Source organism: Gracilinanus agilis, chromosome 3, assembly GCF_016433145.1.
Source record: "Gracilinanus agilis isolate LMUSP501 chromosome 3, AgileGrace, whole genome shotgun sequence".
Classification (NCBI taxonomy): Eukaryota; Metazoa; Chordata; class Mammalia; order Didelphimorphia; family Didelphidae; genus Gracilinanus; species Gracilinanus agilis.
In genome coordinates, this window is record NC_058132.1 from 22986549 (window position 1) to 23014200 (window position 27652).

Genomic DNA, 27652 nt, shown 5'->3' on the forward strand with positions numbered 1-27652 from the left:
GGGAGAAGGGGAAAGGGAGAGAGGGGAGGAAGAGAGATAAATAGAGTGAGAGTGAGAGAAAGAGTAAGAGAGGGAGGGAGGGAAAGAAGGAGAGGAAGAGAGAGAAACAGAGAGAGGGGAGAGGGACAGAAGGGAGGTGAGGGAGGGAGAGAGAGAGGAACAAGGGGAAAGGGGGGAGAGAGAGCGAGATTTCCTTTAAGGCAAGATCAGCCTCAATAGAACTACTTCTTCATTTGGCTGGGTTAGGCCCTGCCCCACACACAGAGCAGTGGTTTCCCATGGATCATAGATAGATGGATACATACATACATGCATACATACACAGATACATAGACCCATAGATAGATACATAGATAAATCAATTTATAGATATAGAGATACAGAGATACAGAAACACAGAGAGGTAGATGCATAGAGAGACATAGATATAGATAGATACATAAATAGATAAATAGATACCGAGAGATACAGAGGTAGATAGATACATCGATACATCAATAGATAGATTTTCTTTTCTTTTCTTTTTTGTATCCCCATTTTCTTGTATCCCCATTGCCTGGCCCATAGTAGGTGCTTGTTTATAGATTGATCAGGGCCCCACTTCCTCTAATACCTGCTCTACCCATCTACCTCCAAGAGTGGTTGTAAGAATCAGACAATAGGCATAAGGTACTCTGCCAACGTCAGCTGCTATTACATCCTGCTGCCATAACCCAAAGCAGTGATGGCATCCCCACAAGTGGCCTCCAATGACAAGGACCTTTGGATGGACTGACCCCATCCTGGGCTCTTCTTTCTGTCCATAAGAATAAATCAGAGACTTTCTCTCTGGAAGAGAGCTTAGAAGCCATCTAGTCCAAACCTTCCATTTTCCAAATGGGAAAGCTGAGGACCAGAGATGAGGAAATGACTTGCCTGAAGGCTGAAGGCAGCAAAGCCAGGGCTCACAATTTCAGACCCACTCTAGTAGAGTCCCTCCAAAGATAAATAGAGGTTGCCCTTGACTGGTCTTCTTTCCTTGTGTCTGTCCAGAGACGGTGTCCAAACCTCGCATCACAGCCAACACCACCAGTATCATAGAGGACCAAGGTTCGGTAGCCTTCAGGTGCCTCACCGAAGATAAAGGCATCACCATCCTGTGGTTCTTGAACAACCAGGTAATTTCACAGAGTAAGAGGTTATCACTGTCCAAGGATAACAAGACACTGACTCTACTGGAGACCAGGAGAGAAGATGCTGGACGTTACCAGTGTGAAGTCTGGAACCAGAAAGGCGCCCAGAGCAGTGACCACATTTCTCTGACCGTTTACTGTGAGTTCCTTCCCTGATTTCCTCCCTCTGATGGGGCCTCCTGACTCCAGGTCATCAATTCTCACCTAGACTATTTTTTTAAACCCTTACCTTCCGTCTTAGAATCAATACTGCATATTGGTTCTAAGGCAGAAGAGTAGTAAGGGCTAGGCAATGGGGGTGAAGTGACTTGCCCAGGGTCACACAGCTGGGAAGTAGCTGAGGCCAGAACCCCTTCTCTAGGTCTTGCAGTAGATAAGAGTCATTCTGGTCTTAAGAAGACTTAAATTTAAATCTGGCCTCAGCTACTTACTAGCTGAGTAACCCTAGGCAAGTCCCTTAACCTCTGCCTGCCTCAGTTTCTTCATCTATAAAATGGAAATCATAATAGCGATTACCTCCTAGGGTTGTTGTGAGGATCAAATGAGAAAATAGTTGTAAATTACTTAGCACAGTCCTTAGCACCTGGCACATATTAAGCACCATATAAATGTTAGTAGTTATTATTATTATCTCTAACTCTTACTCTACCCAGCTGCCAAACTAATATTCTTAAAGGGCAGGCATGTCCATATCATTCCCCTACTCAAGAAGCTTTGCTAGATCCCTATTCCCTGGAGGATAAAATCAAAACCCCTCAGCCTGATAAAGCCATACCAGTCTTTCCTCATCAGACTCTCCCCAGCCTTCATCTCATTTTACTTCACTCAGTCCTTCAGCTCAACTACCCTAGTAGCTGTTCCCTAGACTCTACCTTCCATCTCTCCCCTCCAAGCCTTTGCTCAGATTTCTCCCAGCACCCTCCCTTCTTGTCTTCCCTTCCCACAAATCCCCACTCCCTTTGAGGTTCGTGCAGGTACATGAGGTCTTTCCTCAGCCCCTTATTGGCTAATGATCCCATCCTCCCCAAGGATGACTTTATGTTGACTTATTCGTGAGTAGGTCCCATTGCCGCCACTCCAGACTACCGAATGAGAGAGGAGATGGTTTGGTTTGCTGTTAGCTGGGCTCTTTCTTGGATGCCTTCACAGATGGACCTGACGAGGTGAAGATCACTCAAGAGCCTGGAGCTCGTTTGGGCCACACCATCAAGGTCAGCGCCAATTCTACCCTGACATTACAGTGCCGGGCTGAGTCTCACCCAGTAGCCCAGTACAGCTGGCTCTTTAATGGCTCCATGCTGGTGAGAAACAGGAACGATCTCGTGCTCCGGTGGGGATCCCTGGTTCCTGGGAACTACACTTGCACAGCGTGGAACAACTTGACAAAGCATTGGGCAGCTACCTCTGTCTACGTAGAGCCCCTTCCAGAGTCTTGTGAGTCTGGGGAGTGCTGGGGAGGCAGCTCTCCTCTCAGAGAAAGAGCCACTAAGAATCCCCCTGCCTCCGCTGAGTCCCAACCCAGGCCACATTCCAGATCGGGTTTAGGTTACAAATTGTTCCGCAAAGGACATTAGCTAAGACACCAGGCTTGGAGTCAAGAGAACCTAGGTTCAAATCTGACCTCAGGTACTTCCTAGGTGTGTGACTCTGGGCTAATCACTAATCCCTAACTGCCTAGCCCTTTCTACTCTTCTGTCTTAGAATGATAGTATTGGGGCAGCTGGGTGGCTCAGTGGATTGAGAGTCAAGCCTAAAAACAGGAGGTCCTGGGTTCAAATCTGACCTCAGACACTTCCTGGGCAAGTCACTTAATCCCCATCTCCCAGCCCTTACTGCTCTTCTGCCTTGGAAACAACACACAGTATTGATTCTAAGATGAAAGATAAGGGTTTAAAAAAAGGAATGATAATATCATTCTAAGACAGAAGCAGAAGAGAAGAACAAAAGATAGGAATTGTTCCATAAGCTCCCTCTAACTTCTGGAGTTGGTCATAGAACAGAGAACCAAAACTAGGAGGGACCTTGGTGATCCTCTGGTCTAACCCCTTAATTTTACAGATGAGGAAACCGAGGCACAAAAAGGAAAGTGATTTGGCCAAGGTCATACAGGTAAGCACATTGCCAGGGAAGAATTTGAACCCAGGGTTCTGACTCCAATCCAGAGCCTTTCCGGCCATACTATGCTGCCTCTCAAGCTAAAAATACTGGGTGTATCTATTTCCTTTCCTCCATCCCTAACCCCTCCATCGAAGAGTCAACAAAAGTCCCAGGTTCAGAGGACTGCTTCCAGAGGCTAGAGGAGAGCAGTTTCTCCTCCCTGTTCTCCATCATTTAGCAGCAAATAGTCTCTGAATGGATGGTCCTCTGGTGAGTATTGCCACCATATCATTAAGAAATGAAAGCAGAGCCCAGCATCCCCTCTTCTTCCAAGGGAGGTTGAGGCTATATCTGGCTGGGTCCCAGATGACAAAGAAGAGGGCTGAAATGTACCTGCTTAATGCACATGGATAAAGAAATACAGAGTCATTTCAGAAGGGAGAAAATGCTAAGAACTAGGGGCATGGGGCTGGGGGGGAAAGGGGAGAGGAGAGTACAATGAGGTAGCCCAATAGATAGAGAGCCAAGCCTGAAAGGGAAAAGACCTGGGATCGGTTACGATTGAAATGATCTTGAGAGTCTGATTTATTGAATATGTTTATTGAGTATGTCAGCTTTATTGGTTCAGACAGTACGCTAGATGCTAAAGTGACAGAGGTCTCCGTGGCTCTCCTGGACCAGGAACCGCCTCAGCTGGATCAGGCAGCTTAATAACTAGATTATAGAAGCTCATTATTCAGCTCCTCCCTTGACCATCCCAAGACATCTTTAACTGGTGAATAACTAATTAAGAGGTGGTCCATCAGCCTCCCCAGCCCTCCCCATCCACCCACATCATGGGGAACACAGGAAAAGAACCTTCTTCCCCTTCGATTATTAACCAAATCTGGTTAATAATCGAAGGGGACGAGGATTCTTTTTTAAAGGGTTCATTTTAAAAGGAAGATGTTTGGGGGCAGCTGGGTGGCTCAGTGGATGGAGAGCCAGACCTAGAAACAGGAGGTCCTGGGTTCAAATCTAGCTTCAAACACATCCTAGCTGTGTGACCCTGAGCAAATCACTTAATCCCCCATTGCCTAGCCCTTTACTGCTCTTTGCCTGAGAAGTGATATTAAGACAGAAGGTAAGGGTTAAAATAAAAAATAAACAAATGAATGAATAGATGAATAAATAAACAAACAAACAAATAATTAAATAATTGAATAATTGAATGGATAGATAGATAAATGTGGGTTGGATCAGGAGGAGCTTGCCAAAAGAAATGACATATGACCTGAGTCTTAAAGGATGCTAGGGATTCTAAAAGGCAGAGACGAAGAGGGAGGGAGTTACGAGCATGGACGATCACCTTGGGGGAAATCACAGAACCGGAAGGTGGCATGTTGAGTTTTCGGAGGAGCTATTAGACAAGCTTGATTGGAACCGAGTCACATATGGAAATAAGATCTGAGAGTCAATTAGTCAGTTAGTAGGTATCACCAAAGGGATTTGTCTCCTGGGAAAGAGACTCTGTATTCCTGCTTGAAAAGGTAGAAGCAACAGATGAGTATTTGGCTTGCATATATTAAAGTAATAATAACAATAACAATAATAGTAACAGTAATGGCTAGCATTTATGTAGTGCTTTAAAGTTGGCAAAGTTATATCAGTCCATGTTCATAACAACCCTGTGATGTAGGTAGGTGCTAGTATTATCCCCATTTGGCAGATAAGGAAACTGAGGCTGAGAGAAACTAAGGCACTTCTCAGGGGTCAGTTCCTCCAGGCCCTAGACTTCTGACTCTCATTGCGCTCTCTCTCTCTCTCTTCTCTCTCTCTCTCTCTCTCTCTCTCTCTCTCTCTCTCTCTCTCTCTTTTTCTCTCTCTGTCTCTCTGTCTCTCTCTCTCCAGACATCACTCACTCTGCCTCTTCTCACTCCTTACTCTCCCTTGGCAGCATCGTGGTGGGAATCCTGGTTGTGGTGGCTTTGCTCAGTGTCCTGGGCTACTTCCTACGAAGAAAGGCAAGAGGGTAACGTCATCCCAATAACAGAGATCCTCCCCTGCTTTAATGCTGTCACCATCCCTTATGAGAGCCAGTTGGGAGGGTCATTTTTACTTCATGGAAAGGCCAGTCAGGAAATGTTCAGAGGATACAAAGCTGAGAGGGACAAATAGCAGGTTGGATGGGAGGCACCGGGTCCTTAAAAAAGAGTTTCAGGAGGCAGCTGGGTGGTGAATTGAGAGCCAGACCTAGAGATGGGAGGTACTAGGTTCAAATCTGACCTCAGACACTTCCCAGCTGTGTGACCCTGGGCAAGTCACTTGACCCCCATTGCCTAGCCCTTACCACTCTTCTACCTTGGAGCCAATACACAGTATTGGAAAGTAAGGGTTTAAAAATAAATTCAAAAAAAGAGTTTCACCAGGCAAGATGGTGTAAGAGAGGATTCACTTTCTGGCTCATACTTATGCTGGGACAACTGACCATTCTATAAAGGCATCCTATGAATATCCTATAAAAGAAATAGTTACTACATCCCCCATTTTATGGATGAGGAGACTGAAGCTCAGAGACAGTAAGTGATTTTCCCATGATCACACAATTAGTAAGGGTCAAAGAAAGGTTTGGAACTCAGAACTCCGAGACTCTTTAACACTAAAAACCTCTCTGCCAAGCAACATCTTGCTTTATAGCTTTGTGAGCTCAGGTCATACTTGATCTCTGGACCTTGGTCTTCTCATCTGTAAAATGGAAATAATGATGATATTGGCACAAGTTAATTCACTAGTTGAATAGGAAGAAAGAGCTTGGTCATCCTAAAAAGCACTGAGGGAAAAGGAGTGATGATTATGAAAACACCGAGTTGAATCTAAGATGAAACTTAATAGGGAAAAACAACAATGATCGCTAATACTTAGAGGAGACTTTAAATTTTCAAAGCACTTTACATATATGATCTCAATGAATTCTCATAAAAAGTATTACTATCCCCATTTTACAGATAAGAAAACTGAGGCACAGAGACATTACATAATTCCTAAAACAAGAGTCGGGGCATATAATGGGATATATATATCCCATTTTCTTTGTCTGGCTACAACTGAAGTTTTATGTTCATGGAATCATAGAAAAAGAGCTGAAGGAGACCTCAAAGGCTTCTAGTCCAACTCCCTCCCTTTACAGAGGAGGAAACTGAATCTGAAAATGATTAGGTGGCTTGCCCATAGTCACACATAAGTGGATCTGTGAGGATTTGAACCCAAGGCTCCTGACTCTAAATCCAATGCTCCTTCTACCACATAGGGGGACAATCCCAGTTCTGCCCACCATGTTTTTCAGAAGGATATTGACAAATTTTTAGAAGAAAGGAGATTGTGTCATATAAAGATTCTTTAGTAGACCTGAGAGGGGTTAGCCTAAAAGAGAAGAGACAGGAGGACACCATAGTTCTTTAGAGAATCTAAAGAGCTTCCCTACAGAGCTTTCCCTGAAGAAGAGGGAGTGGAGGAATTCTGATTGGTCAGGACTAGGACCAATAAGGGCAAATTTCAGGAAGGCAGATCCTAACCAGAAGAAGGGAACTCTTAACAATAGGCACTGTCCAGCAATGGAATGAACTCCAGATGGTGAGCTGCCCAGGCAGCTGCCTTAAAGAAGGGGCAGGAAAACTACTTATCCAAGAGGCTTTAAAAAAATCTGCTTGGGAACCTTGGACAAGATGCCTTCCTAGCTGCTGAGATTCTGTGATTCTCCAAATCCATAGAGCTGGGAGGAAGGACAGTGGTCAGAGTAGTTTCAAAGGACTAGGCTAGACAAGTGGACTCCCATGGCCCTTGCAGCCATGACTCTAATTGGAATTGACCACTCAGTAGCCCTAGATCAGCAGAACCAGGCCTGGACCAGTGAAGCTTATTCTTGTAAAGACCCCAGAAGCCTAGACTGGAGCTAGGAGGGACCTCATCTACCCAAAGCATACGGGAGCTGGAATCCCTTCTATTCTGCAAGCCCTATAGAAGCCATCTGGACCTTGGGGGTAAATTCAGTGTCTCTGCAGGCAATTCACAGGCTCTACTGGTATTTTCCTATGCAAATGAGCTGCCCAAATTTAGGTGAAATGTGTAGCCCAGTGGAAGAAGCAGATGAAAGCAATTTGTTCCAATCACCAAGAAGTCAGGGATGTGGGCGTTACGGAGCCCTTAGAGCTCGGCCAGACATCAAAAACAGCAAGGTCATCCACCGCATCCCAGGCTATCCCAGTCGTCTTGACCTTTATCTTGCCACTGGACTTGGATGTCTCTGGAAGATAGAGTGAGGCTGCTGACTTTGTACAACTCTGCCTCATTGAAATCCAATTCACACCTAGCATCCACTCCATTCCATTTGCCCCCAACATGATCCTCTTTGAAACTAAGGAAACAACTCAATAACAACTCAAAGTCTCATATTATATTATATCTGTGTTCTAGATACCTTTCTAAGAGTATAGGTTGCAAAGAAGGTGCCAACAGAAGGAATGTCCTCTGTTCCCTGTACTGAGGAACTTGCTGGCCTGGTTCCCATCCCTAAATGAGCCTATCCCTTCATCTTTAAGATGGGAAGTGATATTACTTGGTGGAAAATACCTCAAAAGGCAGAAGCAACTGGGTGGCTCAATGGATAGAGAGCCAGACCTGGAGACAGGCGGTCCTGGGATCAAATCTGACCTCCAGTTGTATGACCCTGAGCAAGTCATTTAACTCCCATTGCCTAGCACTTAATGTTTTTTCACCCTAAAGCCAACACATAGTATAGATTCTAAGACAGAAGTAAGAATTATTTTTTGATTAAGAAAGTGGAATATAGTGGAAGCCAAAAGACCTGGATTCAAATCCCACCTCCCAAGCTTTTTTTTTACTGTGTGATCTAGACAAATCCCTTCACCTGTGTTCTAGATACCTTTCTAAGACTATAGGTTGCAAAGAAGGTACCGACAGAAGGAATGTCCTCTGTTCCCTGTACTGAGGAACTTGCTGGCCTGTTTCCCATCCCTAAATGAGCCTATCCCTTCATCTTTAAGATGGGAAGTGATATACTCCTCTGAAAAGAACTCACCTTAATATGGGGCATTCAGGTACAGGGTATAGACCTTCCAGGGCCATTTAGCAGATAGAATGAGAGAAATTTTGTAAAGCATTTCACAAACCTTGGAGTATTGTCTAAATGTCACTTACCCTCATTCTGACTCTCAGCCAGTCTGAATTCTAGCAGCCTTCCTCTCCTGGTCTGGTCCCCTGAAAGCATGGCAAACCCAGGTTCACTGACCAGCCCTCCTACACCTACCCCCAGGCTTTGTCCAACCTTGTGCCCATCTGACCTTCTCAGGTATTCACGGGAAGTATTAGTAAGACCAGGTGGAAAAGAGAAGATCCTGCCATCCATGAAATACAGTGAGTATAAATGGCTGCTGGATCCATTTCTCTACCCTGCCCCTCCTGGCTGCAACCCCTAAGATCACTCCTTGTCCCCAAGCTGGGAATAGAGCTATCCCCACCCTAGGGCCCCAAGCACTCACCACTATTTCCTTTTCTAAGACAGACACCCTCTCCTAAGCCTGGGCAGGAAGAAGGGAAGGGGTCCCCTTACTTCCTCTCACAATGTACCTCAGGAATGTAAATTTTTAGAGAAATGCCTATAGAACATCTTAGGTGACGCATCTAGAATCACACAGTCAATGTGTATGCCTGATACCCCTTGCCCTTCCGCAGTCTCTGACCACCTCCTTTCCCCACTTTGGGTAATATGGTCCCTGTCTCCAGCGAGGAGACTGAGGCTTGGAGCCCCCATTGGTGTTTCTCTCTTCTTCAGGTGATTTTGCCACATATGAAAATGGTCTGCAACTTGAAAGCCAGACCCCAAATGAACAGGTAAGACTTCCCCTGTGGACCCCATGAGGTAGGACTTCCAGATGCTCCCTTTAATTTGTTAGTGAAGATTATACCAATGTTCGGGCATAAACCATTTAGTGCTTATGTCACTCTGTCCAGGGCAGTTCACAAGGTCACATAAATAGAACTGGAAGGGTCCTTAGAGAAAATCTAACCTTATCTTACTTTATAGAAGAGGAGACTGAGGGTCAGAAAGAGACAGAGACTTTCCCAGGATTACTCAAGTTGCAAATGACCAAGTCACAGGATAAGAACTTGGGTCCTGTGACTCCAAAGTCATTGTCCACAGCACCACATCACTTCTCTAGCTTTAAACTCCCTGATATGAAAAGAGTGGACAATAATGTTTGTATTACTTGCTTCACAGAATTACCATGAAGAAAGTGCTCTAATTTTGTTTTGCCTTCTGTCTCAGAAGCCATTCTAGGTATTAGTTCTAAGGTAGAAAAGTGGTCAGAGCTAGGCAATTAGAATTAAGTGACTTGCCCAGGATCACACAGCTAGGAAGTACTTGAGGCCATATTTGAACCCAGGACCTCTGGACTCCAATCCTAGCATTCTATCCACTGGACCACCTAGCTGCCCCAAAGAAAGTACTTTGTAAAACTGGTATCCTGGCCTGGCTAATGTGGGAGTGATGGATGAAAAAACAAGGAGATAGTGACTCTGAGGCAACTGAGGGTGCCAAAGAGCCCAGAGCACTGGACTCAGAGTCAAAAAGTTATTATTAATCATGTATTTCAGTCACGTCTGACTCTTTGTGACCCCATTTGGGGTTTCCTTGGCAAAGACATTGGAGTGGTTCATCATTTTCTCCTACAGCTCATTTTACAGATGAGGGAACTAAGGCAAACAGGGTTAGATGACTTGCCCAGGATCACACAGCTAGGACGTGTCTGAGGCTGGATTTGAACTCACATCTTCCTGATTTCCAGCTCTGCACTCTATCCACTGATAGACTGAGGAACTCAGAATTATCCCATCCCTGGCCATGAAAATTCCTAATAAGCAGAATCTATACCACCACCACCCCAGAGGAACTAGCAGGAAGTGATGGCAGGGTCTGTATTCCTATGTCACCCCTCTAGACAAGCCCTGTGCCTCCCTCTCTCAAACCTGTGGGAAAGGTTCCATTGAAAACTAGCCTCGGGTTGGAGAAAAAGAACCCCTGAAAACCTTAAGATTTGGGGATGCTATTCTCCCCATCAGGGAATAGCCGGGGCAGAGGAAAAGTAGGTGACTCCTTCCATTAACCTCTCCATGAAACCTCATTGACAGATGGTGGCTTCTACACAAGATTCGGACCCCTACTGCATCTCCTTTCCAAATCTGAGTGAGAATCTCTACCAGGTCTGCACCATTACTAACTTACTCTCAGAATCACAGAATGGCAGAGCTGAGAAGAACCTTAGAACATAGAACAGGGAATGGCAGGCTGGAAGAGGACTTAGAAATTTTAGAACTGAAAGGATCTTAGAACAGAATCATAGAGTTGAGAGGGGCCTTAGAATAGGGAATGACAGAGCTAGAAAGGGTCTTAGAACAAGGAATGTCAGGGCTGGGAGGGATCTTAGAACAGGGAAAATCAGAACTAAGAAGGACCTTAGAACAGGGAATGTTAGCATTGGGAAGGATCTTAGAACAGAGAATAACAGAGCTGGGGAGTATCCTAGAACGCTTGTGTGTCAGAATTAGAAGGAAACAGAGACTATTTAGTAAAGCTCCTCCCCATTCTACACATGGGGAAATGAAGCCCAACAATAAAGACCTGACAGCTGGTGTGGGGTTGAAGAGAAAGACAGCCAGAAAGCCTTCCTATTCTGTGATGCTGGACCACTAGTTGGCCATTTTCTCCCATGAAGAGAGAGGGAGAGGGGAGGTCATCCAGGCCAAAGCAACCACTAACCTCTTTGTGAAATCTCTATCAACAGGTGTTAAAGCCTACACAAGATGTGTCCATCCTCTCTCCAGACTCTCTTGAGAATCCCTACCAGGTATCCACCATCATTCGCTCTCAATATCAAGTCAGAAGTGGGAGGAAACTTGGAAATTTTAGAACTGATAGGATCTTAGAACAGAATCATAGAGCTGAGAGGGGCCTTAGGACAGAGAATATCAGAGCTGAGAGGGCCCTTAGAATAGGGAATGACAGAGTTAGGAAGGGTCTTAGAACAGGGAATGTCAGGACTGGGAGGGAGCTTAGAACAGGGAATGTCAGGGTTAGAGTGGAACTTAGAGAACATTTAGTGAAACTCTTCCCATTCTACAGATGAGGAAATGAAGACATAAAATAGAGAGATTTGTCTAAGGTCTCACAGAGAGTCAGAGACTAAACCAGGACTAGAATCCAGGCCTCCTGTCTCCATCCAGGGTTGTGTATCCTACCTCATACCCCTTTGCCTTCCTTCCAGCCTGACCTCTCAGCTCTGGCCAGCAGACTGCCCGGATCAGCCATTCTCTCATCTGCCAAGGGGAAGCCCTGGCAGGTGGCTGGGCTCAGCTAAGCCTCTGCTGCCATCTCCTGGGCCAGACCCTTATTGCCTTCCTCCATTGCTATCCATGGCTTCTGAGAATCCACCAAGCGCCTGGTTTCCTCCAGGCTAGGACAGAGTAGTCGTGATTTCTTCCTATTGGTTATTGTGGACATCCGTCCTTAGTTATTATCATTCTAATTCCTAACCATTATGTCGGAGGGGATGGTATTGTGGGGCTTCCTCGGGTATGTGGATTGAACTGGGGAGCCCTCCAGCCTCCTTCCAAACCCCAAATTCTATGATTTTGTGAACCAGGAAAATGCTGTCCCCGTGCTCTCTTGAACCGGCATTTCCTCCGGGAGCTGTCCAAATCACACCGTCTTTCTCAGTCTCCTCAGAAAGAGGCAGTGATCTCTGCAGAAGATAATGCCCCAAGGCTCTTGCCTTTCGCCTCTTAGTATACAACACCTGGCATACAGCAGGTGCTTAATAAAGGCTCGTCCTACTTCCATTCAATCAATCAACCACCAGTTCTTTGGAGCCTCCTGTCTTCCTGGTATTGGTGATAGAAAGGCAAAGGTGATCTGCCCCTGACCCCCAGGGGTCTGCTGGCTGCAGGGGACACAGGAGCTATCTATATTGGCATCTATGAGTCGTATAAAGGGAATTTGGAGGGAAGAGGCGCCAGCAGCGGGGATGCTCAGGAGAGATTAGGAAGGTGATGCTTGGCCTGAGCTTTGGACGCATGGGTGGTGCAAAGCAGACACTTAGCAAATCCTCACTGATTTCCCTTGAGCTAGTGTGTGCAGAGCTTAGGAGGTGGAAAACTTGCCAGGAGAATCTCACAAAAGCCCAGACAGTGTGTACTAATGAGGGCCAGGAGAGAAGTCAGATATCTAAAAGATCAGATGATAGACTTTGCTTTCATGGATTTATTTATTAGAAGGGAGAGTTCTATGGAAGGAAAGTGGAACTTGTTGAGAAATGTCAGTGTTGTCAAAAACAAAAACATTGATGAAGGTTAAAAAGAAAAAAAAAAGGACTTCCTGGAGGAGGAGGAAGAGGACCCAAGCTCGTCTCCACCTCCCCTCTCTCAGGGCTTGAACAGTCTTAATTCTACCTCTTCCATCCCCAGGAACTGGTCTCTGTGTCCTCAGTGAATGTTTATGGACAGATTGGCCCTAAGGAAGCCCTCCAGGAGAAGGATGAAGACCTCAGAGATTGACGCACCTACCCTACCTTTCCCTCATCCATTTCTACAGATCTCATGACCCTCCCTGGAGCCAAAGCAGAGAGATGGGCAAACTGCAATGGAAGCCTGGCCCTTGGAGCTCTGCCATGTACATGGCCATCCCAGCTGGAACCTCTCTTACTTTACTGACCCAGGAGGAGAATTCACCTACCCAAATCCCTTGACCAACTCTGTGTGTATATATCAAAGCCACCAGAGCAACAGGAAAGTTTTCCTTCACTCAGTCACATCAGTGAAACTTGACACAAAGGTTGTTGGATTTTTCCCCAATTACTCACTTTCCCTCTAATTTTAGGTGCATTGGTTTTGTTTATGCAAAAATGCTATTTAATTTATATAATCAAAGTTATCTGTTTCATAGTCTTTGTATAACTCATCCCTTATTTGCTCATGAATTCCCTCCTCCTCCAATGATCACACAGGTCATTTCTACCTTGCTCCTCTAATTTGCTTATTGATGTAATCTCTTGTATCTGAGTCATGAATTCATTCTTAACTTATCTTGTCATATGACATGAGATGTTGCTCTAAGTAGCTAGATAAGCCAAAAATGGAAGGCTGGACAGGAAATCAAGATGTCTCCGGTATTTAAAAACTGTGTGACCCTGGACAAGTCACTTTACCTCTCTCTGTCTGCCTCCATTTCCTCACCTGTAAAATGGGGATAATAACAGTACCTACCTCCCAGGATAATTGTAAGGAAACAATGAAATGCTTGTAAAAGACTTCATGAATCTTAAAGTTGTCTAAAAATAAGTGCCAGATGTTATTCTGTAACTGGCTTTGCCTAATCATTTTTTAGCTTTCCGAACCTTTTTTTGTCAAAACCTTTGGTTTTATGAAATGGTAGTCTATTAGATTCATTTGAAGCTATGCAATTTGTACATAATCGGTCCTGTGGATCAACTTCTCTGTTTTTAGCCAGTAATAAATTGCTTTGAGAATTACTGCTTGAGATTTGGTACTTCAAGACTACTTCAGTTACCCACTTTGAGTCATTATTTCCCTGGAGGTTCTTGACCTTTTGTTCCTCCAAATGAATGCTGTTATTTTTCCTAGTCCTATAAAATAATCCCTTAGAAGTTTGATTGAACAGCATTAAAGAAGTCAATTTTATCGGGAGAATATTGAATAAGTAGATTAATTTAGGTATAATTTTCATTTTGATTAGAGTGACTCAACCTACCCCAGTTGTCAATTCTATTTCCTCAACTTCTGTCCCCCTTCTTGATCCTCACACCACAATCTTCCCTGTTTTGCTCCATATAACTCCAAACTTAGACCACTGCAATAATCTAATTATTAAATTATATAAATCATTAAAATATATAAACTATTTAATTAATTAAATATAAATTACTATATTAATTAAACATTATTTAACATCAATAGCATCACTAATTAATAATTTAATTATTAGTTATTGTCAACAATTGAATATAATTTACATATTTCCATAAATCAATATAATACATAAATTAATGAAATATAAATAAAATATAAATATAAAATAAATAATTGTTGTGATTATTATAATTATAATTGCATTACCTAACATAATTAATTAATTGTAGGTTAATTAATGGAAATAAATAATTGGTAAAATATTAGTAATAAATATAAATTACTAAATTGAATGATTAAATAATTAAATATAAATTACTAAATTGAATAATTAAATTATATAAATTATTAAATTGTATAAATTACTAAATTATTAAAAACTAATTAGCCTCCCTACATCTAGGCTTTCCCTCACTTTGATCCATCCTCCAAGAAACTGCCAAGTCAATATTCCTAAAAGGATTGGAAAGGGACAGGAAAGGGAAGAAAGCATTTATTAAGCCCTTATTATGTGCCAGGTACTCTACAAATGTCTCTTCCGGCCCTCATAACAATCCCTGGAAGTAGGTGCTGTTATGTAACTCCAAACTTCTCCAATCTGTAAATGAAGTCTCTGAGGCAGAACTCCCAGCCAATAACTATTTATTAAAGAAACTGACCCTCTCCAACAAAGAGAATCCCAGCCTTCCTCCCAGTCTGAGATGCCCCCTTGTTCCAAGGGACAACATTAATAGTCTTTAAGTTCAAACCATCATCTATTAGTGCAATCCCTTCAGGACTGGTACAACTCAAAAGAGACATTTTCATTGGTGGATTAAAATTAGACAGGAGCAGGGGTGACCAAAGGGTCCTCAGGGTTGGAACATGGAGGGAAAGACCTTTGTCAAAGAGTTAAGAAGGTCATGTTCTTCCTGGGGTAGTGAGCAGATGAAGGTGCTAGGGATGGAGGGCTCCCAAAAGAGCCAAAGACTTTCCTGCCCTTATGATATACTGTGGCACAAGGCACTTGGTTGGTCAAAACTAGAGTGGGGACCCTTTAATTGTGGTCAATCAAGGGAATGTTGTAAGAAACTTCATAATCTAACATGAAGAAAACTTGGCTGCCCATCCTATATTTTTTAACCCCTTACCTCCCATCTTAGAATTAATCCTGTGTCTTTGTCCCAAGGCAGAAGAGTGGTAAGGGCTAGGCAATGGGGGTTAAGGGACTTGCCCAGGGTCTCACTATTTCACACAAACTAGGAAATCTCTGTGGCCAGATTTGAATCCCATCTCTTGGCCTGGCTCTCCATCCACTAAGCCACCCAGCTTCCCCCTACCTATCCTAAGATAATTACCCATAATTGTATTGTGAAGTCAGGGTTAGTTGATTATCCTAAACTCTCTAGATGTATATTTGTGTGTGTTGTAAAAAATAAAATTAATATAAAAGGATAACTTTAAAAATATTATGGTTTTTTTATAGATTTATTAGTACCCATTGGAAAATAAAGCCACATGCCATGCTGGCTAACTGTAGAACATTCTTTTCTTTTAATGCCTGGATTCCCTAAAAATTTGCTGGGGAGAGATCTTTTACACAAACTTAGAGCCACAATAACTTGCTCTCTAGATGGCTCTATGTCATTAAAAATATACAAGGTGGGGCAGCTGGGTAGCTCAGTGGAGTGAGAGTCAGGCCTAGAGACAGGAGGTCCTAGGTTCAAACCCGGCCTCAACCACTTCCCAGCTATGTGACCCTGGGCAAGTCACTTGACCCCCATTGCCCACCCTTACCAATCTTCCACCTATGAGACAATACACCGAAGTACAAGGGTTAAAAAAAAAAAGGAAAAATATACAAGGAATCTTTAAATTTGCTCTCTGTACTTCTCTCAGAGAGCTAGAAAGTGAAGGAGCCTCCTACCTTGGGAAAACCTGCTGCTATCCCTGAGTCCCTTCGTGGTCGCCATCAATGTAAGAAATAAAATTAATATAAAAGGATAACTTTAAAAATATTATGTTTTTTATGGATTTACTAGTAGCCATTAGAAAATAAAGCCATGTGCCATGCTGGCTACTCAGTTTAAAAATTGCATTCTGTTACCTCCTCTCCCCATAGTGTATCAGAAGTCAAGAGAAAGAGCAAGTCCAGCCCCTCAGTCTTATCCTCCTGTATATGTCATTGCCCAATGACAGGAAGCCATTGGGTTCATGGGAAATGTAGTTCAGAGACCCAAAATTTCCAATAACTGTGTGTGTGTGCTGAGCGCATCAATGTCTGTTAATACAAGATAATTAGTCACTACATCTATTGAATCACATTTATAATGTGAATAAGATTGATTGGAACTTAATGAAAGGATAAAAATCAATGATTAAAGATGGGCGGGGGGGTCTTCTCAAATAAAGTGGGAGTCAAATTATTTCTCACAATCATTAGCCCCATTTTATAGTTGAGGAAAGTGAGGTAAACAGAGGTTAGGTGACTATCCCAAGGACACACAACTATTAAATGTCTGAGGCCATATTTGAATTTGAGTGTTCCTGACTTCGGGCCCAGCACTCTACCCATGGCACCACCTAGCTGTTAAATCATCCCTTTTTATCTCTGCCTCTTGGAATCCCTGAATTTTTTAAGACTAATTTCAAAGACCAACTCCTCCAAAAGTCCTTTTAGGATCTCCTCATTTATTGTGTCCTCCCAAATTACTTTGTATATATTTTTGCATTTACTAATCTGTGTATATGTTGTTTTTCTCTAGTAAAAAGGAAACTCTTTAAGAATCAAGACTTTGTTTTGATTTTGTCTTTGTGTCCTCAGCTCCTGAATAGCCCTTGGTAAGCTCCTAAGTGATGGCGAACCTATGGCACCTCGCCCCTGCAAAAGTTCATTACTAGAAAGGCAGAGGGCTTTGGGCAGAGCTTCTCCTTTCCCCCCCACTCCTCAATGCCTGATGACGTTTTTTCACAACACCCACCCCTCTGCCCATAAGGCCAATGGGAGCATACACTCCTCTCCCCATCTCCACCCAGTCTGAGGACATTCCTCACTTCACCCATTCCTCTGGCCAGCAGCCCAATGAGAGCATTTTCTCCCTCCCTTGTGTGAGTTAAGGGTTGGGGCAGAGCATGCCCAGCATTCAGAGGAGGAGCAGGACATGGCTCACTGTCTCTGGGAGTGGAGCATGGCATGCAATCTCTAAAATATTTGCCATCACTATCCTAAGAGAAGCTTGCTGAATGAATGAATGGGCTTAGAACCAATGACAATAGTGATCCAAGAACTCCCTAGGCTGAGGAACTGGGCCACCCCTGCTGGAGCTTGGCATGTACTTGTTGGCCTGATAAGTGACAAGAATAGGATTTGAATCCAGGGTATTTGTCTCCAAGTCCAGTACTCTTTCAAAGTTCACTCAAGTTGGACAGAGTCTTCAAGCCCCTCCATAATGTGAGCCCAAATCCCTCATTTTTACATTGTAAGAAGCTGAGACGGGGAGGAAGGAAAAGTCACCCAGAAGTTTCTTTGGTTTGTGAGGAGATAATTAAACTATACCATTATGCTAGCTGCAGAAGATTAGAGGAAGGAGAGATCCGGGAAGCCCAGATCAAAAGCCAGAAGAGACCTCAGAGGCTGACTCTTTTATTTTATTTATGGGGAAACTGAGGCCATTCGAATCCTAGAATCAACTGGAAAGGATCTCAGCAATCATCAAGTCTAACTCTGTCATTGTAAACATGGAGAAACTGAGGTCCAAGGACAGGGAGAGTCTTGCCCAATGTCACAAGGGAAGTCTGAGCTACAGTTTTTGACCTTATGTTTTCTGATGCCAAATGGAGCTTCTTTCCATGTTGGTGCCCTGCCTCCTTGGTCTCTAAATCTAGCCCTAGTCTCTCTCCTGAGCGCCAGTCTCTCATTACCAACAACCTGTTGGACATTTTTTCCTCAATATACCTTAGGCATCTCAGCCTCAAGGTGGCCAAAACAGAACTCATCCATCAATCAGCAAACATTTATTGAGCACCTGCTGTGCACTAGCTCCATCCTATGCTCTGGAAATAGCAAGGGAGAAGCAGCCTTTTAGTAAGATGTTCTAGAGCCGTGATGGCGAACCTATGGCACAAGCACCAGAGACGGCATGCAGAGAGCTCTCTGTGGAAACTCACTCTCCCCACCCTCCACCCCTAGAGTTTGTTACTAGAAAGGCAGAGGAACTCAGGTGGAGCTACTCCTCTCCTCCTCTCTACTGTGCCTGATATTTTTTCACATTCCCCACCCCTCTACCCAGAAGCCCAATGGGAGAGCACAAGGGGTAAGATGGGAGGCTCACAGGCAGCAGAGCTGGAGGGGAGCAGAGTGCTCAGGCCACTCCCCTCCCCTCTCTAACACTACCTGACGACATTCCTCACTTCACCCAACCCTCTGTCCAGCAGCCCAATGGGAGCACATTCTCCCTCCCCTGTGTGGGGCAAGGTGTAGGGGAGTGAGGTGGAGCATACCCAGAATATGGTGGAGAGGGAGACAGGTCTTGGGGGTGGGGTGGGGGTGGAGCCTGGCACTTCATCTCTAAAGGGTTCACCATCACTGTTCTAGATTTTTTTGCCCAAACTCATCATCAAGCTCTTGGCTTATTTGTAGACTCTATTCTCTCTCTTCTTGGAAAACATGGATAATATTTCTCCTTCTACAGTGCTGAAGTAGCTTCCTTCTTTCTCCATAATCACAGTCATAGAATTTGAGAGTCAGAAACCACTTCGAGAACCTTCAAGGGCCAGCCTTTCCTTGCATCCGTGGCTTAGCCTAGAACCTGGCCCAAAGTAAGAGGCAAACAACGTTTGCTATGATCATACAGTTATAACCCAGATCCAATTGCTTGCTATCTCTGGGAAGGGGGAGGCAATATCTTATCCCTTCAGAAGACTCAGCCGGAAAATTGTTATTACATGGAACTGGGAAAGTAAGATATTTTTAAGTGTCTGCTGGCAGGCTGAGCCATACATGAAAGAACCCCCACTCTAATATGTCTGACCTCAGCTAGTGGGGCTCCAAGGAGACAACTCACACCATTCTTGGGTCTAACTCAGGCTGTCTGAGACTTCTGTCCCCTGGCTCCTGAATCAGCCCCTGCAGTCAAAAATAGCAAATAAAAAAATTGTTAAATCCTGCCTTCCATCTTAGAATCAATACTATGTATTGACTTGGCAACTGGGGACAAGTGACTTGACCAGGGTCACACAGCTAGGAAGTGCCTGAGGCCAAATTCGAACCCAGTACTTGCCATCTAGGCCTGACTCTCAATCCACTGAGCCACCTACCTGCCCCGCAACAAGTAAATTTTTCTAAACGGCTAGCTATGCTTACTATATTCCAGGCACTACTAAGCCTTTACAATTATTGTCATTTGACCCTCACGACAACCTTGGGAGGTTAGTGTCATTATTATTACCATTTTATGTGAAATGAGGGAACTGAGGCAGGCAGAGGTTGAGTGACTTGTCCAGGGTTACACAGCTGTCCAAGGCAATTTGAACTCGAATTTTCCTCATTTTGAGTCATGTATTCTAGCCACTGAGCCACCCAGCTGCACCAACAGATCTGATCTCTCTTCCACATAGCCCTTCACAAACTTGAAGGCAATAATTGTGCCTCAGTCCCCAGGCTAAGCATGACCAATTCCTTCATCCACCCTCATCCAAGGAGGAACGACTCTTCTTCTGGTCTCCCTCCTCTGAATTTTCTCCAACTTGTCCATGTCCTTCTTTTTTTTTTTTTTTCAAACTTTCCCTTCCATCTTAGAATCAATACCGTGGATTGGTTCTAAGGCAGAAGAGTGATAAGGGCTAGGCAATGGGGGTCAAGTGACTTGCCCAGGGTCACACAGTTTGCCAGATTTAAATCCAAGACCTCCCATCTCTAGGCCTGACTCTCAATCCCCTGAGCTACCCAGATGCCCCAAAATTAATTTTTTTCAACACAGCAAGCAAGCCTCGGTTTGTTCATCTACGAAATGGGGATGATGATGTTTTTCACTTTGCTCTTCTGAGAAGAGTGTTTTGGAAATGTCAGTTCACTAGAGAAACAAATGTTCTGGCTATCTAGGAAAACACGCACCCCACTTGGGAAGGGTTCCGGCCTCTCCCCGCCTGGGTCAAAGTCCCTGTCCACTCACGTGATCCAAGAAACCAAATAGCATTCGAGGTAGTGAGAGAATTCAGTGTATTTTTTAGGCAGGGGAGAAGGCGTGGAGAGACAGAGACAGAGAGAGACAGACCCCAAGAAAAGAAGAGAAAAGGGCAGAGAAAGACGGGAAGACAGACAGAGAGACTCCTCTGGGGGAGGCTGACTCAGGACCAGATTTCTCAGCGGAGGGGCCCGCATGGAACTTCCCCCTGAACCTCTCCTCTTCAAGAGGCTCCTTCTCACAGGTGAGAGATTATCGGGAGTGTGGAGAGGGGGAAGAGGAAGCGGTGAAAGTCTTCGGGTTTATGCTGGAGATCCCAGGATGGGCAAGAAGAGTCCATAAGGGGTGCCGCTAGGTAGCTCTGTGGATAGAGAGCCACACCTAGGAACAGGAGCTCTTGTCTGGTCTCAGACACTTCCTCATTGTGTGACCCTGGGCAAGTCACTTCACCCCCATTGCCTAACCCTTCCCACTCTTCTGCCTTGGAAGTAAGACACAGCATTGACTCTAAGATGGAAGGGAAGGGGTTAATTACAATTCATAAGAGAAGAAAAGACCGTAATGCAGAGCCTGGAGAGCCTTCCCAGCCTGGCTCCTCACACAAACACACGGGATATTCATTTGCTCTGTCTCAGCCAGTGAGGAACTATCCCTGCCAATAGAGACCAGCAACTCCTCTTCTGTTTGAGATCTGACAAAGTTCCCCAGAACACTAAAATGGTGAAATGACCATCTAGTCAGGAGATACATCAGAAGTGATATTTGAACCCAGGTGTCCTCAGTCAGAACTGGCTCTTCATCACCTACCCCATGCTGAGGCTCAGACCCATATACAAAAAAAAAAAAAAATAGCCATTCAGGAACAGAATTTCAGAGCTTAAAGGACAGAAACAGAAGTGAAAGGAATCTTAGAACACAGAATGTCAGACCTGGAAGGGATCTTAGAACACAGAATGTCAGACCTGGAAGGGATCTTAGAACACAGAATGTCAGACCTGGAAGGGATCTGGGAACACAGAATGTCAGAACTGGAAGGGATCTTAGAACACAGAATGTCAGAACTGGAAGGGATCTTAGAACACAGAATGTTAGACCTGGAAGGGATCTGAGAATCTAGGACATGTGGCATATAATGTCTGAGATGGAAAAGATCTCAGCTGGTGTCTCTTTACTTTGTGAGGTGAGGAAACTGAGCTCATCAGAGGTCCAGGTTCTTTCCACTCATCATGCCAGAAGGGTGATAGCTGGGTGGTGCAGTGGATAAAGCGCTAAGCCTGGAGTCATTTTCCTGAATTCAAACCTAGTCTCTGACATTCTAGCTGTATGGTCCTGGACAAGTCACTTTATTTTGTCTGCCTCAGTTTCCTTCCTCATCTATAAAGCAAGCTGGAGAAGGATAAACAATTCTGAGATTTTAGCCAAGAAAACCTCACCTGGAGTCATAAACAGTCAGGAGTGACTGACAACAACAGCAAGCACCAGGATGGCACGTGAATGGGACAAGCACACAGTTCTAGGCTTGCCCCAAAACAGCTGGCCAGCAGTTCATCTGAGCCTAAGGGCTGGAGGTTACTGGCCGGTGTCTCTTCTCCCTTCTCTCCTAGTGGTCCTGCTGGTCTCCACTGCAGCTGCTCAGTTGGCTCTCATCCCAGATCAGCTGGATGCGGAAAAGGACAGTTCACTCACCTGGTACATCGAAGGAGCCCCCACCGGTGATGTCACCTTTACCTGGTACCGGGGGAATGAATCCCTTGAAGCAAACAAGCTTATCTCCTATGTTAACTCCTCTCAGAGCTGGATCCCTGGCCTTGGAAACACCGGCCGGGAGAATGTGACTAACAAAGGCTTCCTGACGATCACAAAGTTAGAATTTAGTGACTCTGGGATCTACAAGCTCGTGGCGACTAGCCCTGGGGAGCACCAGGAGGCCATCGGACAGATGCAGGTCTGGGGTATGTAAGCCAGGTTCTTCCTCCATCTCCCTAGCAAGGGACAGTACCAGCAACCTAGAGTTAGAAAGTTTATCAGGTGCCTCTGATATCCCATGCCTGGCAAGGCATGTACAGCCTCTATTTGGATGCCTCCAGGAATGGGGATCTCACTACCTCTCTAAGAAGCTGATCTCATTGTTGTAATTTGTAGGCTTTAGTCCAGGTCTCCAAAAATCTAGCTGAGGGAGGGAAGAGGGTCGGTTTGGAGTAATCAGACCTCCTTGGGACAAATGATCAGTGGTGTCAATGGGAGTCAAAAAGGAAGGGTCACTTTGCCTTCCCATCCCTGAGGGTTCTCTATAAGAGGAGCTAAGAACAAGGATGGAGAGACCTGGAGAGCCCAGATCATCCTGAGTGAGGACAAGGTGAAACCCTGGGAGTGGTTTACAGGGAAGATGCTTGAGGAGCTGGAGAAGCTCCCCTCGTGCTTGACCAGAGAGGGTTGGACTTGGGAGGAAGGACAAGGCGGGAAACCTTCCTTGACTCCCTGGTTGTGGTGCCTTTGCCCTTCTGTAATTTCCCGAGGTTTCCTAAGGGTCTGAGTGTTGGATTCCCTGCTAGAACATAAGCGACTGGAGGGCAGGCACCCTGGCTTGTGTCGGTGATGCTCTTCCTGGTTCCTTCCATGAATGTTCATCCGGCCTGGCTCGGGGGCCTCTCCCTTGCCTTCCCTCTCATGCTCGCCCTCTGCCCTGTTCCTGCAGACCGGCTGCTCAAGCCCAACATCACAGTGAGCAATACCAGCGTGCAGGCGTACATGGATGAAGTGACGTTCACCTGCCACCCCAACAACACCAGCGAATTCCAGATTCGGTGGATCGGCATCTACTCCTTCCAGAGTGGCCAGTGGAAACTCTCCTCGGACAACCGGACTCTCACCGGCTGGGTCTCTCCATACGACAGAGGGCCCTACCGTTGTGAGGTGTCAAGCCTGGTCTCCTGGGAGTCAAGCGACTCTGTGATGCTGAACGTGTACCGTGAGTACTCCTTGGTAATGGGGTGCACCAAACACTCCCCCAGAGCCTGGGGAGGTGCAAGATGCAGGTGGGCCATCAAGAGAGTCTCATCCAGCACAGGCTAAGAATGGCAAAATCAGGAGGACTCTTAGAACAGGGAATGGGTGGGGAAGCTAGGTGGCTCGGTGGATTGAGAGCCAGACCCAGAGGCAAGAGGTCCTGGGTTCAAATCTGGCCTCAGACACTTCCCAGCTGGGTGACCCTGGGCAAGTCACTTAAGCCCATTGCCTAGCCCTTGCCACTCTTCTACCTTGGAGCCAGTACACAGTATTGATTCTGAGACGGAAGATAAGAGTTAAAAAAAAAAAGAATAGGGAATGAGGAATGTCAGCAGTAGGAAGGGCCTTAGAACAGGGAATGGCAGAGCTGCAAAGACCCTTAGAAGAGAGAACAGCAGAGCTGGGAAAGGTCTTAAAATATCAACTGATTCACAAACATTTGTTAAGCACACACTGTATGCTGGAAACACAAACACAAGACTGAGGCAAGCCCTTAGCCACGTTCCTCAGATGGAACGTCAGAGTTAGAGACATTAGAACATAGAACACAGAACATCAGACCTGAGGGGGTGACCCTGGGCAAGTCACTTGACCCCCATTGCCCACCCTTACCACTCTTCCACCTAGGAGCCAATACACAGAAGTTAAGGGTTTAAAAATGTAAAAAAATAAAATAAAATAAAGAGTGAAAAGGTCTCCTGAAACCAAAAAGTTTGTGAACCACAACCCTAGAGAGTTGCCAGAGACCTGAGTGGACTTAGTCTCCAAGACTCCCAGGATCCCCCAGCAGGATACATCAGAGGCAATACTTGAACAACGGTTGCCTTGACTACCAAGCCATCTCTTCCCATACTCCTCAATTCATTGCCAAGTCCCACCAGTTCTACCACAGGAAGCTCCCCTCCTTTCCCTGTGCCCTCCTAACCTCTCCCCCGGGGCCATTTTCAATTGCCTCCTAATAACAGAGCTCCCAAACCAAGGATCCTAAGAGCACAGTCAGTCGACAAACATTTATTAAACACTGCCTGTAGGCCAGGTTCTGTGCTAAGTGCCAAGCACAAACCTAGCTTCCCTTGCTCAAAGAGCTTCAGTGGATCCCTTTATCCTCCGGGTTAAAACATAAAGTGCTCTCTTCAGTCTTTCAGACCCTTCCCTTTCTAGCTCCCGCTCTCCTTTCTAGCCTGGCTTCATCCCAGCCATACACCCTAATTCCCCACCATACTCGCCCAATTTTCTCCCTGCTACCTTTGTGCCTTATTCAGGCGACCCTCCATGCCCCAGTGCACTCCCTCCAAACCTCCACATCTTGGAAGCCCAAGTCTCGGGCCAGAGTCCGCTTCCTGCAAAAACCCTTAGCTAGGGGCAGCTGGGTAGCTCAGTGGAGTGAGAGTTAGGCCTAGAGACAGGAGGTCCTAGGTTCAAATCTGACCTCAGACACTTCCCAGCTGTGTGACCCTGGGCAAGTCACTTGACCCCCATTGCCCACCCTTACCAATCTTCCACCTATGAGACAATACACCGAAGTACAGGGGTTTAAAAAAAAAAACCCTTAGCTGGGTGCTGCCACCCATACTGCCCCTCCTGCCAAAAGATTCCTTCGTTGACAGCTTTTCTAATACAGAAGTTTTATATAATCACATTACAGATTCCTATTCCATTTCCCGTGATCTCCAGACAAAGCAGATTTTACAATATGGCGCCCACAGATATGACCTCTCATATAATGAGCAGATTTCTATTACATTATCAATTGCAGAAGTTTTACATGTTTTGCATCTGCTAGGTAGCATGGACTGACAAAAAGAGAATCAGCCCTGGAGTCGAGAAGAACTAGAAACAAGTCCTATCTCCAGCTGTGAGCCCTGGGCAACTTTCTTAATCTCTCAGGGTCTTGGGGCAACACAAGTGGTAATCTGCATTAGTGGAAGGAATTCCCCTCCTCAGGAGTTCCCTCTGCTGAGGAAATGGCAGCTCCAAGCCAAAACCATATTTCTCTCATTTATCCGTCTACGGACGTGTCGAATACACCCACATGACCTCCTTGTAGGCCAAGGACGACTTCATTTGTCCCTCTGTAGACTTAGTCCCCACAGCTGAATAAGATGAAGTTACATATCACAATGAGTTCTAGTTGAATAAATGCATTCATGGATAAGTGAGCCAATGAGTGCATGAATGAATGAATAAAGAAGTTGGTCTAGACCAGTGATTCCCAAAGTGGGCGCCACCACCCCCTGGTGGGCGCTGCAGTGATCCAGAGAAGCAGTGATGGCCACAGGTGCATTTATCTTTCCTATTAATTGCTATTAAAATTTTTTAAAATTAATTTCCAGGGGGCTAAGGAATATTTTTTCTGGAAAGGGGGCAGCAGGCCAGAAAAGTTGGGGGACCTCTGCTCTAGACCTTAAAGAACGAATGGGGAGCCAGAAAACAGCATCCTTCCTCTCTGTCACCACAGATGGGCCAAACTCAATATCCAAGACTTCCTCACCTACTCACTTTGGGGGTGTCGTTAAGGCTGAGCTGGGATGGAAGGTGACTTTGAAATGCTCTGCAACATCAGTGCCCAGCTGCCTCTATCGGTGGCATCTCAATGGCACTGCCCTGGCTACCACCAACAACATCTTGAACATCGAGAGCATGTCCTGGGGACAAGTGGGCACCTACAGATGCATCGCAGAGAACCCCAGGACCCAGGTGGTTCTCTACGACATCTTCGTCCTGAAAGTGTCTGGTAAGTTCTGCCTTGAGCATGGGGGAGGCCATAAGGAAGAAGGTCTCGGCATTGGGGCCTTCCAAGATAATTCATTGAAAGGAAGGGCTGCATTTCCCTCAATCATCTGGACAGGGAGGGTTACCTCCACTTGCTCCCCTGAATTCAGCTGAGCCAGAGAGAAAAGAAAAAAGTGAAGAAAGATGCCTGAATCCCACAAGGCAGCAAAGGAAGCGTTGGGATGGGGGAACGCCAAATCCAAGAGCCTAAATGAGACAACCCTAGTGGAACCCAAGAGAGGGGGACTGACCTGACACCTTGGGACAGGGCATTCCTTGTTCTAAAGGCCCCTCTGAGCTCCTGACATTTCTTGACTTCTTTAAACCCTTACTTTCTGTCTTAGAATCAGTACTGAGGGGGCAGCCAGGAATGAAAGCTAGGCCTAGAGAGGAGAGGTCCTGGGTTCCAATCTGGCCTCAGATGCTTCCTAGCTGGGTGACCCTGGGCAAGTCACTTAACTCCTATGTCCTAGGCCTTACTGCTCTTCTGCCTTAGAAACAATACACAGTTGGTTCTAAGATGGAAGGTAAGGGTTCCAAAAAATAATAATAATATTGAGTATTGGCTCCAAGGCAGAAGAACATTAAGGGCTAGGCAGTAAGGGTTAGCCACACAGTTATGAAGTGTCTGAGGCCAAATTTGAACCCAGGACCTCTCGTCTCCAGGCCTAGCTCTCTATCCATTGAGCCACCTAGCTGCCCCACTCCCCCTTTTTTTTTTTCTCTTAAGCTTTACCTTCCATCTTAGAATCAACACTGAATATTGGTTCCAAAGCGGACAAGCATTAAGGGCTAGGCCACTGGGGTTAAGTGACTAGCCCAGGGTCACACAGCTAAGGCCAAATTTGAACCCAGGACCTCCCATCTCCAGGCCTGGCTCTCAATCCACTGAGCCACCCAGTTGCTCCCATTCCTTGACTTTTAGACCTCTCTAGTCCTCCCTGGGGTTGTCTCTGCCCAACTCCACTAGCACATATTAAATGTTAGTGGAGGTATTCAGCCAAAATTCCAATCAGGCCTTCCGCGCCCTGTCTAGCCCCCATCTTCCTGGGGGGCTTCCATTCCGTGGAAGAAAAGAGCAGGAAGCAGGGGCAACGGCAGCCCCCAGCTCCCGCTCTGGGCAGTCAGAGCCAGCTCCTGGGCCCCCGGGCCCTGGCAGTCCGGCTGGGGAGCAGCCAGCCTGAAGCTAGAAGGGCCCCACGGGGAGACGCCCGCCCCGGGCCCAGCTGACTTTGGCCTTCCTCTCTTGGTCCCCAGAGGAGTTTCTGATCAGGGAACCCGAGTACACCCTGTACCAAGGGAGCGTCATCTTACTCAGCATCGGGGTGGGCCTCGGACTGCTCAACCTCATCGGAGGCTTGATCTTCTGCCTGGTCTCCAGAAGGTAGGCAGCATGCCGGGGCCGTGGGAGGCAGCAGGAGGAAGGGGGTCACCGGCACAAGCTCCGTCCGTGCCCAGTGGCAGCTT

General features: G+C 45.7%; 1 protein-coding gene across 1 annotated transcript; it reads left to right on the forward strand.

The window, feature by feature from the left end:
• The first annotated feature begins 20602 nt into the window (after window positions 1-20602).
• Window positions 20603-27573, forward strand: LOC123239948 (carcinoembryonic antigen-related cell adhesion molecule 18-like). Its single transcript, XM_044667273.1, has 5 exons — window positions 20603-20651; window positions 22012-22359; window positions 23103-23375; window positions 25872-26147; window positions 27443-27573. The coding sequence occupies exons 1-5, from the start codon at window positions 20603-20605 to the stop codon at window positions 27571-27573; spliced, it is 1077 nt and encodes a 358-aa protein (XP_044523208.1).
• Window positions 27574-27652: the final 79 nt, after the last annotated feature.

Bases quoted from the DNA above. Each gene is read 5' to 3' on its own strand.
- LOC123239948 (XM_044667273.1), top strand. From the start codon at position 20,603: ATGGAACTTCCCCCTGAACCTCTCCTCTTCAAGAGGCTCCTTCTCACA. The intron at 20,652-22,011 runs GTGAGAGATTAT...CTTCTCTCCTAG, and splicing joins CAAGAGGCTCCTTCTCACAG to TGGTCCTGCTGGTCTCCACT. The intron at 22,360-23,102 runs GTATGTAAGCCA...CTGTTCCTGCAG, and splicing joins CGGACAGATGCAGGTCTGGG to ACCGGCTGCTCAAGCCCAAC.